We start from the raw sequence: 15,553 nt of genomic DNA on the forward strand, positions 1-15,553 counted from the left end.
AAATTTTTTTTAAACAGCTTAAACATTTTTGGGGGAAATACATTCTATGGTCTCAATTCAGCACCATAGAAAAACCTGACTTGACCTAATTTGACCTGAACCAGATTCAAGAATGCAACAACATCACGTTCCTGAGATCCAAACAGAAAAAGAAAACCAGAATTTAAAAGCCAGAACATTTTATTTCCTGCTAAACCAACAGAAAATCACATTTTAAATTAGTCAAATCAGATTTACAGAAAAGACCTGAGGAGCCGCAGGAGCCTAAAAACAACCAGCGAGCCAAAGATTAGTTCAAGTTAACGCTTATATCCATAACAGCTGCAGCGATTCAGAACCAGAACCACCAAAGGCTCAACAGGGACCACAGCAGAACCAGGACCGGGCCGGCCGCGGGGGCCGTGGAGCCCGAGTTACACAGGTTACTGTTGCAGCACCTGTATGTGAATCTGGAGATGGACGGGAACATCTGGGTGAGGCGGGACACATCACACTCTGTGTACCGGATACACTGCCGGATCGTCTTCCCACCTGCAACACAGAACACCTGAGAACCCGAGAACCTGGAAAGAGTCCGAATGTTAAACTTAAACGAGAGGAAAAAAAGAAAATAAAAGTCATAAAATCCTGATGGGAACATTGTGGTGGAGGTTTGTATGACGGCTTATCAGGGCCACTGTAAATACAGAAGTAAACTTTTTGCCAAAAAAAAACTTTAAAACTTGCTAGAAAAAAAAAATCTGAAGTTTTAATATGAATTTCAGAAATTTTCCAGGAAAAACGCAGAAATGTCTGAGTTTTGAAAGTCAAATGTGTTACTTTTACAAATTTTCTGAGTCTCAAAAGTCAAGACTGGCAACTTTTCAAACTTTTTTCTAGAAAATTTCTAATATCTCAAAATTTCTGAGTTTTCTCTGTCAAATTTTCAACTTTTCACACTCAATTTTTTTCTGGATAATTTCTGGAATTAAGATTAAAATTTCAGATTGTTTTTCTAGCAAATTTCCAGTTTTTGGAGCTCAAAAATGTCCAATTTTATCCAGAAAATGTCTTGAGTTTTTTGGATGAAATTTAAGCTTCATTTTTTTTCTGGTTGATTTTTTCTGGTCTTAATATGACAATTTAGGTTTAAATACTGTATTTGAAAATTCTCTCAAATTTAATTTGGTGTGAAGTGAGAGTGAATATGATCCAAAAAGCTATTTGAAGAAAATGAATTGTAGAATCTTATTCATCTGTTAAAGGATTTTAAGAAGGTTAAATGTTACAAACAGCTGTTGAAGAGCCCAGGTTCGGTCATTTAAGGAAGTTCTCCTTACATCAGACCGCAGGATGCTGAGCGAAGCCTCCAGAACCCTAACATGCCCTCTTAGGTACGGAAGGCTCTCTGATATGAAAGTTCATGTCAGTACAGTCTACATAAACTGACCTTGATCGCTCAGAGAGATGCACGAGTCTTCAAATGTGCACTCCTGCACGTTCTCGCAGCGCCCCGTGTAATCGGCACACCTGTAGCAGCGAAGCCCAGAACCTGAGGAAGAGGAGCAGAGAGTCAGGAGGAAGATCGCTGCTGGTGATGGTTCCCATTGTTCGTAGATCTGATGTGATTTTTAGAAGAAAATCTGACTGATCAGAATGACCAGCAGAGCAGGAACGATTCCTCAGATTAATGAATCGATTATTGACATAATCATCAACTAATAATTGATTAATCGTTAATCAGTTAATATACAGGCTCAAAAAAAAGTCAATTTCTTGAAAAGCAACATACTCAGAGCGGTAATTGAGACTAAGCTGTGGAAAAAAAAAAACTTTTTGCATTAAAGATGAAAAAAAAAAATCTTTATTTGTTGGATAAACATTCTACCAAGTTGCAGTTTTTGCTTCACCTGGTTCAAATTCTGTAAAACAAAATCTTATTGCACTTTAGGCACTGAAATGTTTACTTTCTCATTTAAACAATGAAGTGAATTATTTGTTTATTTGCGTCTTCTAATGTATTTTTAATCTTGTATTAATAGGCTTAAACGGCTGAATGAAAAATCTGCAAATTAATCATCAGAATAATCAATAGATTAACTGATAATTAATTCCAGTCCTGAACAGAAGATTTTAAAATTGATTCAGATTTTTTATGTAATCTGAATAAACTTCCAGCTACGAGTCGTAGCATCTTATAAACCTTTAAAAGTTTTATTTCAGTGGAGCTGTGTTTCAGATCCATTATTGACACAATAATCAATAACAAAAATAAATTGTGAGCTTTTCATTTATCTGATGTTAAATTAGATAAAATGTTTCCTGTTTCAGCTGGTATTAACATATTTATTTATATCTGCCTAAACCCAGAATAATATTGAGAGATTCTCTCATTATTCTGGCATATTACACCTGAGCCAGGTGTGTTTTTTGTGTTTTTTTTTCTCATATTTTTGAATAAAACTGTCCTCAAATGACTCAGCTAATCAGAGGTGAGTAGAGGCAGCTGAAAGAGAGGGCAACAACGGGATGGGAAACCCTGACATTAACAGAACAGCAGCAGAAGCTAAAGCTAAAAACGCATTAAGTAACAACCAATAAGTAAATTAAGGCTAAATGAAAGTGAATGAACAGAAAGTAAATAATCCAAAACAGAAACATAAACAAAAATGACACACTAAACCCTAAAGAGACACACAATGAAATAAAATAAAGAATTAAACTCTAAAACCAAAATAAGCAACATAGAAATGATGAAAAACTGAATAAACAGATGAAACTAAAAGTCCAAACACTTATAGATTATGACACTTTTCTCTAGTAGTGGACAATATTACCTCTCAACTATATGAATTAAGTCAAACTCTTTTGGGTTTGCTGGGATTTTATCCCATTCCTCCTGACAGAACCGGTTTACCTGAGCCAGGTGTGAAAGCCGCTTCGCTCACACACACCTTTTCCCTTTATTTAAAAATTTCTATAGGAGTGAAAAAGTAAAAATACTGACTTTTTAAAATCCATACTTAAAAATTATTGACTTAAAACAAGTTCCTATATCTTGCTGAAAAGTTAATGATGTTAGTTTTGTCTTATTTCCAGTGTGTAAAGATACCTCCACTAACCACCAGATAAAATACTTGGTAAGGTTTTGTGTTTTACATTCTGCTCAACCTCAAAATCAGAAATATGTGAATCTGTGGCAACAAAAATCTCTTCACAGCTTCTCTCTCAGAGACAAACTCACGAAATTAAAGTTAGTTAATCCAAAACTGAAAGCAGAAATGTTTAACTAATGTGAATATTTTCCTTAAAGCATTTCCTTCTCTCTCTCTCTCTCTCTCTTTAAATATCAGGTTCTGCCGGGTTCGGCTCCACTCACCCACATGCAGCATCCCGGACCAGAGCAGCAGAACCAGTCCGAGGCAGCGCTTCATGTCGCAGCTGAAGTGAAGCAGTTGTTAGCGGAGCGTCCGGCTCGGTGTCGGTCTGTTCGGCTGTGACCCGCAGAGGACGCCGGACAGCAGCTCTTTGTCCAGCGGACCACAAAGACCCGCAGTGTTCAGAAACCTCCTCCTCCCCTGAAACAACCACTCTGCCGCTGGTGCTGCCCGTCTTCATCAGACTGTTTATCACGACGCTGAACTTGGTTCGTCTGTTTTATCTGCGTTCATTACTGACCCAGGTTCTGCTCCAACTGTTGGTTTGGGTTTTTACAGCTGGTAGTCCGCTGGACTCGGTTCAATCAGGGTCCAAAACTGTGATTTTGTTACATTTTCAACTGGTATGGTTCATTTTTCCACACTGCACTGTGTCAAATTATACAAACGAAGCTGAAGCTGGTTTCCATTTCTAGCTTCCAATAGCTAAAGGGCGATTCCACCTAATTTTTCACTACCTTCCCTATTTTTAATCGTCTCTGGTTTAAAAGCTACTACACTTAAAACCTGGACTAGATTATTCTCCTCTTCAAGATGGATATTCAAAACCATGTTTGGGATTTGTGAAACATTTTTCTGATTTGTGAAAACTCAATAAAATTTAATTTTCACCATTTTTTGCATCTCTTTTAGAACTGCTCTAATAAAAAACTACTACACATATATATTTTTTAATTTACTTGATTTTATTTTTATTTTTTGTACCTTTCACTTGACGATTTAGGCCCACGTGATAAAAAGTTTGAGACGGACCTGCTGGTGGTCAAAGTGTCTGGATTTGGCAGGAGAAGTTCAGGGTTTTGGTGTCGTCAGAACTGAGTGGGTTTGTTTTGAGAGACTGTCAGTCTGCAGTCAGTCTGTGACGTGGGAGAAACTGGCTCTGCTTCGGTGTGAGGGCTTTGTGTTTCTGCAGACGCCGTCTAGGTTTCTCCAGGAACGTGGAACTGATTTGGGTTTATAGTTACAAATTCCCTAGGAAGTCACCTAATATTTTTTGTTCATTTTATTTGAAATTTTCAACTAAAAAAATATATTGTTAACTTTGACATTAAAAGGCAGTCATAAGTCAGAAAGTAAATATCTGATTTCTGTCAACTGAACTGAATCCTGAAAAGTGAGGTTTCGTTTAAAAAATGTCTGACTTGTAGGACTCTTGGACTGTGACTGTTGGCCCCAGAAAAAAATCCAAAGGGCTTAAAGTGGCCCATGCGCTGCAGTTTGAACACCACTGCTGCAATCACTATACAGCAAGACAAAAACTAAACTTATGTTTAACATTATTAATCCCCATTGCACAAGGGTCGCATTCTTTGAGCTGTCAATCTGTAAAGTTTTCTGTTAATCTGCGAGAAATCAGATTAACAGAAAACTGATTTCCTTTCTGAGTAATTATTTGTGCTCTCATTTTGGCCCAGCTCTGTTCAGGATGGAGGTCCGGTCTGGTGACAGACGGGACCGTCTGCAGCAGCTCACAGAGAGGCGACTTGTTCTCCAGCTGCTGCTGCAGACAAACTCACAACATTTTCCTTTTACTGTGAAAACGTCCCGGCAGCTAAAAGAGGACAAATAATCTGATGGATACAAATGGATTCTGTTTCATTTAATCCCTGATATTCCACCAGTTACATGAAATCAGTTCAGATTTGATTCTAGGAAACAAATCTGAACTAAAATAATATTTAAAAATCAAACTGACAAAAATCTAAAGTTATGTCCAAATTTAGGTATTTTAAGGACTAAAATTATAAAATAAAATAAAAACCAATACAAATAAATGACATGATTACAAGATAACAGATTCAGGCAACACTTTTACAAATATGTAAAAACAAAAATCTTATGCTTATAATCTGTAACTCAAATACATGTATGTTAGAACAGGGTGAAGAGAAGAAAGAAAAAAAGGGAAAAGGGTAGAAGAAAAAAAAAGGAAAAAATAAAAAGGAAAGAAAAAATTAAAAAGAAAAGAAAAAGAGAAAGAAAGAGGAAAAGAAACAGAAAAAAGAAGAGAAAAAGAAAGGAAGGACAAAGGGAAAAAAGAAAAAGGGAAAATTAAAAAAGGAGGAAAAGAAAATATGGGGAAAAAAGAAAGGAATGGAAAAGAAAAAATGGACTAAAGACAAAAAGGAAAATAAGACAAGGAAAAATGGAAAAAAAAGGGGTAAAAAGAAGTGAAACGGGGCGGAAAAATCAACAGGGTGAAGTATTTGCCAAATGGATCAACAGGCAGAAAATAACTTTAGAAAAACAAACCTTATAGCTTTAGCTTTAAATTTAGCAGTTTGTATCTCCTGCTTTTTTCTTTACTCAGTGAATTTGCTCTCAATGTAAAGAAGATTCAAAACTTTTACTCATGTGACAGTAACAACATATATAAAAATATTATTCAACTAAAAGTAAATAGTATTTTTTTTCCAAAGTTACTTAAGTAAATGTAACTGAGTAAATGTAACTAGTTTCTAACCAGTGACACAAGCAAACATGAGCTGTAAATACAAGAGAAGTTCCTCTCTGATAGTTGAGTGAAATAAATGATTCTGTTGGTGTTTTAAGCTAATAAACATCTCTTTCATATATCATATGAAAACATTGTGTCACAGAACTTCCTCTCCATTGTCTCTTTTTGTTGATCCATTCTCCCCAGTGCTCCCAGTTCCTTTTTCTCCTGCAGACTGGAGTCCAAATGGTTGGAAAACTTGGCAGGAAGTCGTTTTGTGCTCTCATTAAATCTCCTCTGGTCGCCGTCTCCTGGCGACAAACGACTCTTTGTATTAATTTCATTTCTGTAGCTGTGGTCTGATGCTCTAATGGGTAAACTGTTTGTTGAATGGTGGCAGGGTTCAGAACCTCTGACCCAACTGGGCCCATTGCCCTCCCACTGGGTCCCACTAAAGCCTGCTCTGCAAAGAAGCAGAACAACATGTGATTCTGAGTTAATGATCCCAAACGTCCTAACCAGTTTTCCAACAGGGAAAGGATCCCAAACTGGTTTTTGGATGGATGAAACAGAATGACAGGTTTATGGGACAGATTAGCTAAAGCTCCAACCTTAAGCTGTGAACTTTGTTAAAATCTGAGTCTAAGCCAGAAAACCAAAGTCTTAAAGGTGAACTATTATGCTTCCTTGAACAGGTTAGGATAGATCTATGGGTCATAAAAACATGTTTATTACATGTATTGCACAAAATCATTCTTAGATAATGAGGTTTTAGAGTGAGCTCCTCTCAGAATGATCTGTTTTAGGGCCTCCTGTCACTTTAAATCTAAAGAAGCTGCTTCTGGCCACGCCCACAAACTCAAAACTCAACATTTACGCTCACAAAACGGCTGCCAACTGATGCAAAACAACAAACAAGAATGGTAAGTCAACAAAACAGTTGTCTTTTCCTGCAGCCATTGTACACTGCACACAGCGGTAAGAACTGCTCACCAAATGTGCTGGAGCTCAGCTTGGGTTGCTAGGCAATGAACTGGGGTTGGCTGGGGTTGCTAGGTAACGGAGGTTGGGAGGTTTTGAAACAGTACATTAACTTATAGCCAAAAAAAACTGGGTGCTTTTTTAGAAACAGTAGAAACAAACAGCGCTTCACATCTGGAAAACTTCCGAATGAATTGAAAAAATGTCACATTATTCCTTTATTTGACCAAAAGAAATCACTGATATTTAATGAAAAATAAACCCTCTATTCCAACATTCATTAATGCGTTAAACGTGTTGATCATGCAGCTGGGAAGCCTTTGCATCACTGAAAGAAAAAGCTTTGATTCAAACCATTCACTGCTGCGAAAATTTAAACAAATATGCAGAAGAAAAGACACTCAGAGCAGCTTTAGCATTCATTCAGTTGGACAATCTTTACAAAGCAGAGAAAAATGCTCTCTTTAAAAACGAGACATGGCAGCATTTGCACCGTTTTTATACAGAATTATAAAGCCTTTATACATCCATACACTGTGTTATTGTCAGGCACTGAGGCTGAGCGTCCTGCTGCTAAATCAGCCGAAACAGAGACAGACATTCACTCTGACACCAACTCATTGTTCCTCATGTGTGACCGTCTTATTCTGCCAACACGTGCAGCTCGGAGCAAAACTTCAGCGATCCAAAGGAGGATCCAGAAAAGGACGCAAGAGAATCTAGAAGCAGAACAAGAGGAGAATCTACAGCTGCCTCCAGGCAGGGATGGTCGATGAATCAACTATTAATTATTTTTGGTTTTTGAAGATTTAATTTTTGGAAAATCTGGATGTTTTTTTTTTTTACCAGTTTTTACCCCCAGAGCCGCCATCTTGTTTGTTTGTTTTTTACAGCTTCTATTTATCTGGACTTTGAATTCATGTGAACTCCACAACAAAATATTAGGGCAAAGCTAAGATTTCATTTGAGTCAATTATGAGAATAAAGTCATAATGTTACCAGAATTCCGTTGTATTTTGAGAATGTTGCAGGTGTATTTTCTGCGATTTGTAATTTCTATTTTAAAAAAGAAAGTGAGTGAAAAAAAAATCCATTAAAATGGAATGTGGGACCTGGTTTGAAAAAAATCTGGAGATTTTAATTTTAATCCGCACCGTCCAGCTCTGTTTCCAGGAGAGAATTTAATGTGAAAATTGAATGACTTTGGTTTTAAATTACATTTAGCCCGTTATGTTACGCAGAGGCAGACTTCCCTCTTCATACAAGAGAAAACTCAGGTTTTTGTGAAAATGGTCATTTATAAATGAATCATAAGTTGATAGATAAAATCAATCAACATTATATTAACTCATAAGTCGATAACTTTCATCCTTAATTAGAACCTTAACAGCTTTCACAGCTGTTTCCTGATCTGAAATAAATTATTTTCCTCTCATCACTTTCCAGTGCATAGAGGTTTTCCTGAACTTTTCTTCTAGTTTTTGTGGTTTGCTATCCTGTTTGCTATAGATATTCTGCGTTGATGTCACCGCTGTGCAGGCCTGACTTTGGATCAGCATCCGACATCCTGTTCAACACCTCGGCCGAAAGAGAGTAGCTGCTCCCAGACTTCTCCTCAAACCAGCTGTCCAGCGCTCGCTTTGCGTCAAAGTTTGCGACGGGCGGTCCGTTGACGGCCACAGTGAGCAGGTCGTTCATCTGCTCCAGGGTCAGCCGGGAGCGGTTGTTCTTACAAATCCTCTGCAGAGCGCCTCTACCTTTATCGCAGCAGGCCGTTGAGCTGGGCAGGACCCTGACGACCTGCAAAATCTGGTTCAGCAGCGGGAAACGCTGCTTGTACCTGCAGATGTGAATCAGAATGTCTTTGAAGCTGTTCATGCTGAAGTAGTCCACCTTCAGATCCTTCCATTCCACCAGCAGGTTGCTCCTGGTCTCCGTCCGGTCGTCCTGAAAGGCAGAAGGAATGGAGTCCAGGTGGTTGAATATGACCTGGATTTCCTCCTCGCCGAACGTCTTCAGGTCTTCATGGTTGCCGGGCCAGCTGTCCAGATCCAGCACCTGGCAGGCTTTGGTGAAGGAGCGGCTCTGCAGGTCCAGCCTTTGTGACAGGATCCCCTGACTTCTGCTGCAGATCTTTTTCCGGATGGACTGAAACTTGGACTCTGCAACACGAAGGTTCTTCAAAGCGACACCATTGAAGCTTTCCCTGAAGTTTTCCTCAAACTCCTGCAGATATTCACCAGGACAATCCACCAACTGGCCGATTTCCTGAATTGCCTCCTCTAGCCTGGCTTCCACCTGCGATACCAGCAGGTGCTCCCCCTGGAAGGTGAGGGCCAGTCGCGAGAGAACAGCTATGATGTCCAGCAAGAAGTAGATGAGTTTCACAGACTGATAGTCCATGAGGAACTGGAGGAGTGTGAGGGCTATGGCTGCAGCGTCAGCCCTCTGTGTTTGGCTGCTGATCTCCTTCAGGTGTGCCAAAACCTCCAGGTAATCCTTGATGAGTGCATTCAGGACGTTTGGTTCTCCTATGATCCATCGTACGGCTCTGATGTCCCCCAGGAACTCTGTCTCCTCGGACAGAGTTGGAGCGGTGGATCGCAGCTCGGCCATCATGCGTGGAGAGTAGCGGTAGAAACTGAGGAGCTGCTTCAGGTTGTTTTCCAGATCCTCGAGACAGGAGAGCTCCTTCCCACTGATGGCGTCCAGTACCTCCAGATGAGGCCGGTGGATCAATATGGGAAGACAGAGGATCCAAGGAAAAGTCTTTTGGACAGATATGTACAGGCTTCCTCTAATCCCTGAGGAGATGTTGGTGCCATCCACTCCAAGACCTACAACCAGCAAGTCCTGAAACCGGAGTCCCAGTACGCTGAAGGCCCGATCCAGAAGCTGGAGGTATCCATCCACGTTAGGCATGCTCACTCTCTCTAAGGACAGGAACTCCATTTGTGGGGAACTGTCACTGGTTGTGAACTGGACGTAAACTGCCACCAAATCTGAGAAAAGGTCGTCATTTTGAGCATCCATAATGACGCTCAGAAAAGGAGACAGACGCATCTTCTCAGCCAATTCTTCCTTCAGAGCTCGAGCGATGTGGTGGACCAAAATCTGACAGTCACCCTCATTCATGTACTGATCTACAATTTTGAGTTCGCACTTCTTCAATAGTTCAGCCAGAGGACGTAGGTCGGAAAAGGCCCGTCCCTCAAGAGCCAGGTGGTACGCCGCGTTGAACAGAAGTGTCATGTTCTTGCACATCTCCTCCGTCTTCTCAGGATGCATCCGCAGCTTGTAGAGTTGCAGACACTTCTTGTGGAGGTTGCTCTGGCTGTGCAGCTTGATGGTGTGGATCTTGAACTGCTTGGAGCCGATGATGAAGGCTGACGTTCGAGACGACTGGACGGTGTACTGGCGACAGACATGGCACCACATTTCATTAAGGGTCGGTGAGTACCGTAAGAACCAGAACTTCTTCAGCCACTCCTGCTTGAAGCGGCGAATTCGTCTGCTTGATCCAGAGTAAGACTTTGATGAATCCTCTGGGGAAATCACAAGGTCGGCTGAAACCGACTCATCAGCCGAGTCCACTTCCTGCTCATCTTCATCCAGGACCATCTGAGTGGGCGTCAAGGGTTCCATCCCTGTAAACACAAACTTGTTTAATCGTTGCTGAAAGAAAAGTGTCAAGGCCAAAACACACTGGACTCGTTTTAGCATCTGATCCAACTCCGTATGAAACACACAAATAAAAAACAAAACACCAGATCCCAGTGCAAAACAGCACCATCTGGTGAGCAAATGTGTTCATTGCACAATGAACACATTGAAAAATGTGGGGGTTTGTTTTTTAATTTTTCAATTGGTGTTTCCATTTAGAAAATGTATTTTTACAATTCCAATTTGCATAATTTTATGATTAGTGAAAACTGACATATTGAGCCAGGAAGTTTCTTCTTGTCCATATTTCAGACTTTATGTTTGTGGAGAACTTTGTACAAAACCAAACTGCTGCTCACTTATCTTCACCTCTAAAGCTTAAACTTTTTCCCACATCTAAATGATTTTTGCTCACCAGCTGCATCGTACATCGTACATGAACCCACCATGAGAGTCCTCGATGGGAGCCTGTTCGGGATGAGGCGGATCCGGTTGGAGTTCAGAACTTGATGGACCAACCGAGTTCACCTGCTGTTTTCTGAGATGAGACAGCTCTTCCTCCAGCTCCAGAATCCTCCTCTTCAGTTTGACGCAGTTGGGGCAGAAGGAGGTGGAGGGTTCTCCGCTGGTCAGGTTATCCTCAGCCTTCTCCACCTTTAAGTTGGGAACACTGGATCCAGACCGGGGCTTAGTGCAGTCCTCCAGAGAAGCTTCTAGAACGTCTTTGAAAATCAGGTCAATCTTCTTCTTCTTGGCAGGAGGCTGACCGTCTGGTTCTTCACAGGACTGCTTGCCGGTGCACAGTTTATGAGCTGAAAGCTCCTTATAGAGACTTTGGGGGACTGTTGACGTCTCAGGACCTGAAACAGAACCAGATCCATTACTTACAGATAAAAGCCTGAAGGTCTCCAGCTGTTCATATGGGGGGCAAAAGGCCAACTGTAATGGTACAAAACGGTTTGAGATACAAAAAAACAGTAAAACAGCACCATCTGGTGGACAAATACGTTCATAGGTCACAAGAGGGACCAAAGTTTCAGATCTTATTAATCTGCTGCGTGTTTCTCCTTTGTCTTTGTCTAATCTAAAAATCAGATTAATCATCAGAATAACTGACTACTAAATGAATCATTAGCTGCAGCTCTACCTGTGTCCAGGTTGCGATTGATGCTGTCTTGAGAGACGCACTGGAGTTTCTGGATGTAGTCGTCGCTGTACCAAACCCTGAGCTTCTCTCCAGCCTCCAGCCTCCTGCAGACTCTGAAGTAGATGTTTCCGCTGTGCTGGAAGGCCGTCAGGTTCCTGTCGCTGTCCTCAGATGAGGTACGAACAAACCTGTGGATCAGCCCAAAATTATTATTTTGGGAGGCTTGAGTTATCAGACTCTCCTGTGGAAACAGCTCCCAGTTTTTATCCATGAGGGAGAAAATCTCCCAACAATTAATCAATTAATCGCATGATAAATTAAAACAAGCTCAATAATTTCCATTCTGTTGATTAATTTCCTTATCTGTAAAACCGATATTAAAACATGACATATTCCTCAAAATATAGTTTTGTTATTTTTCAGGTCGGGATTCTCATAAAGTTACTATTTAAATTACAACTTTATTCTCGTAATTTAAAAAGATAAAATATTAGCCTGGCCCTAATATTCTGATGTAAAGTTGACCTGAATTCAAAGTGTAAATAAACAGAAGCTGTAAGATATAAATAAACAAGATGGCGGCTCTGGGCGCATTGACATCACTCTTAACTATGGAAACCCAAGGAGTGCTTTTGTTAAAAAAATAAAATAAAATAATAATAATAATAATAATAATAATAATAATAATAATAATAATAATAATAATAATAATAATAATAATAATAATAAGTCAAATGTTCAAATTATTAAATCTTCAAAAACCAAAAATTTCATTAATCGTTAAAATTGATTGAGTCCAGCAATAATATGGAGTCATTTTATACATTCAGAGAAATGCTTACCTCATCCAGTTGGCTTTGGTCTCATCGCTGCCATCAATGGACTGAGACGAATTGTTCGAACCAACAATCTGGAACACCAAACAGCTACTTTAGGCTTCATTTTGTCCTAAACTGGTCACAAACTGGAGCTAGACTGGTTTGAACTTACAATCCAGGAGAAGGAGCTGGCTGGTTCCTCCTTGGACACCAGTTCACCCTGATACGGACCAAACAGCGCCCCCTTTGGGAAGATTGCATCCACGCAGCGAACATCTACCTGGCCTCCCTCAGTGACGACCTCCAGGCCCGATGGGACCGTGAGAGCTGCCCTGTTGGCCAGTCCAGTGGCCACTGGTGAATCGGGGACAAAGAGCGGCGGCCCGTGGGACGGACACTCCTCCTGGAAATACTTCCGACAGTCCTCACAGACTGGAGGACGAAAACATCATCAGAGGAAGAACCTAAACACTGAAGGGAAGAGAGGATGAAGACACTCACACCAGAGGTCCGATGGCTGTTCGCTCATGATGGAACCATGTTGGTAGAAATCCAGCTCATGGTTCAGGTGTTAGACATCTGAGGACTGCTACTGCGGCTGATAACTGATTTTTCTTCTTCATCACAGGAAACGTCTTCCTGGTTTCTGGTAGGAAAACCAGAATCTGCTAATTAAGGAAATAAACTCAGATGAGGAAACATTTATGAGAATGGTAAAGTGGACAAACAGCGACCCCTGCTGGTCACATTTCAAACATGAGTTTAGACACTGCAGATAAATGCACACTGTAATCAGTAATATTGGGTTTTAGTCAGCCGCACTGACGTAATCAAGTTAACTGAACACATTACTGAACTTAACTTAATAAAATATTTATATAAGTAGAAATAATATATTCTTTAAACTTAAGAAAGTGAGATGCATCCGTTATTCATGACAGCATGAGTCTGTGATTTCAACTGAATTACAATTCGTCTGGACTTTCTCCCATTGAAGTAGATTTCTCCGCGACTTTCTACGATGACGTCAATTTTCATTTTATTAGACTTTGGAAGCTGAGAAATGTTTTTGTTTTCTCTACAAAATACCTGAGATTTTGTAGAGAAAAATCTAGAAAAACAATTGCAATTTTTTTAAACAAAAAAATAAATTGCGTTTTTTTCCACAAAATGTTTTGACTTTTCAAGTTTAGAAATGTTGTTTTTCTGAAACATTTCTAGGATGAATCTAAAAAAATCGGAGTTTTGACTATATAACCATAAATTTACATTTTTTATTTTTTTATTTCAGACCTTTATCTAAAAATTGCCTTTTTACAATGGCCCTAGTACACAGAGGTGATTGATAATTTGAGTTATAAAGTCAAATTTTTCGCTACCCATAAGTGCAAAAATTGCGAAATTCCTTTTTAAAAAATGATCACAAAAATGTGATTCTGATTGCAAAAAAACAACACAAAAACAATCACAAAATGAAGGGTCTGATTAATGTGAAAAGACATTAAGCATTGTTTGATTTTAAGAACTTATCTAATGCAGAAGCATAGATTTATTAATATTTTAAGTTTAAGGGTTTTTATAGATATATTTTTGCTCAACCGGCCATTTAATGACATCCAGGATCTCAAAATGGCCCAAAATGAAAACGAGTTTTACTCCCCGGTGTAAAGCTGTGATAGATGAAATAATCTCTGCAGCATAAAACATCTCCAAACTAAAACTTCTCTTTAACTTTGTGCGTCACCTCCGGTCAAATCCACGGACAACTGCGTACTTTGTGGCTGTGCTGAGCGCAGATCTGCGCCACTCTTTCTCCCCCCCCTGCACCAGAGGACCTGCAGGCTGCTGGCGATCTGCCTGCTGTTTTCGGAAGCCATTTTCGGTGGCCACGGTGGCCACAGACCCGGACCCACCTGGACCAGACACGCTGCGGGGACGCCGAGCCTCTCCCCGGGCTGAAGCTCCTCTCTGCTCCTCTTCCTCCTCCGGCCGCTGGCTCTGCGGTGGCAAAGTTTGCGTTAAATTGTTTGCACCGACTCAGTCGCCTTCTTTAGCTGTGGCCACCATTTTTATCACAGGAAATGACATGGAAAGGCGGAAGAAAGCAGCTGCGCGAATATTAAAGTTAACGGGGAGAATCCGATGCAGAGTCCGGTCGGAGAGCACCGGGCGGCGGCTGGACGAGACTCTAACGCCCGCTGTGAATGGACATTAAACAGATTTATATCCTGCAGATTAAATATTGACTCTAAACTGATCTGCAGCAAGAAAATTATCTGTAAATTTCCCCAAACTATGCTGAGGTTTTCCTGATCATCTGGGGTAGATAAACACATCTGGATGTTTCCTACAGCCCTTCTATGATTTATAAAACTGAAAAGAAGCCTCTAGGTACAGTAATAAATATCCTATTTGATCATGTTAGCACTACTGCAGGGCCGGAATTAGGAGAATGCCGGCCCTAGGGCAGAACCCAGTTTTGGGGCCCCTCAAACATAAATTTATTGTTTGCATTAAAATTATGCAAAATTGACTTTTTTGAGCTTCACATCATGTTAATGATATTCCCTCATTAAAACATACCTTGAGTGACACTTTGATTCATTCATGCATTCATGCAACCATTCAGCTGTGCAAAAACCTGGGTGTACCTAGCCCCGCCTTTGAGGACAAAGCTCCTCCTCAAAGAGATTAGTGTGTTTCTATTAAGGAAATTTACTTTGTACTTCCAATTTCATGAAACCCAGATAGTGTCACATGACAAACAGCAACAAACTGGTAATAAATATCGCTTGTTAATATCGGACCAATTTTATTTATCGGACCGATATCGATGTCAGTGCAGATATATCCTGACTCTTTGCGCCTCCTGCTGGTGTTTCAAAGGAATCATCAGTTTGGTCATGTAGTAAAAGCAAAAGTGTGAGCTTGTGGTTTCTGATTGGTTTGGTTCTCTTAATTTGAACCTGGTTCACTTTGACCCATCCGAACTGATCCACAAGAATTAATCTGAGCTCAAGAACAATTTTCTTAACTCTTAATAGTGATAAAAATCAGCAATTAGCACAAACAGAAGGAGGCAACACAAATA

At 40.2% G+C, this 15,553-nt stretch overlaps 2 protein-coding genes across 4 annotated transcripts; both read right to left on the reverse strand.

The window, feature by feature from the left end:
- Window positions 1-162: 162 nt before the first annotated feature.
- cd59b (CD59 molecule (CD59 blood group) b) lies at window positions 163-3,609 on the reverse strand. The gene is made up of 3 exons (XM_008412664.3): window positions 3,359-3,609; window positions 1,430-1,531; window positions 163-531 (listed from the first exon to the last, which is right to left on the reverse strand). Exons 1-3 carry the CDS (start codon window positions 3,411-3,413, stop codon window positions 332-334), a joined length of 357 nt encoding a protein of 118 aa, XP_008410886.1. The 5' UTR covers window positions 3,414-3,609; the 3' UTR covers window positions 163-331.
- A 1,392-nt stretch (window positions 3,610-5,001) lies between these two features.
- prdm11 (PR domain containing 11) lies at window positions 5,002-14,530 on the reverse strand. 3 transcript variants are annotated; one of them, XM_081608304.1, is made up of 7 exons: window positions 14,376-14,530; window positions 12,964-13,108; window positions 12,635-12,894; window positions 12,487-12,554; window positions 11,645-11,832; window positions 10,944-11,357; window positions 5,002-10,481 (listed from the first exon to the last, which is right to left on the reverse strand). In XM_081608304.1, the coding sequence occupies exons 2-7, from the start codon at window positions 12,989-12,991 to the stop codon at window positions 8,338-8,340; spliced, it is 3,102 nt and encodes a 1,033-aa protein (XP_081464430.1). In that variant the 5' UTR covers window positions 12,992-13,108; window positions 14,376-14,530; the 3' UTR covers window positions 5,002-8,337. The 3 variants fall into 3 exon arrangements, with proteins under 3 accessions (XP_081464430.1, XP_008410885.1, XP_017160575.1); XM_008412663.3 differs by having other exon boundaries at window positions 12,964-13,127; XM_017305086.2 differs by having other exon boundaries at window positions 12,964-13,130.
- Between the last annotated feature and the right edge of the window lie 1,023 nt (window positions 14,531-15,553).

Source organism: Poecilia reticulata, chromosome 6 (assembly GCF_904066995.2).
Source record: "Poecilia reticulata chromosome 6, P_reticulata-male-v2, whole genome shotgun sequence".
NCBI lineage: Eukaryota > Metazoa > Chordata > Actinopteri > Cyprinodontiformes > Poeciliidae > Poecilia > Poecilia reticulata.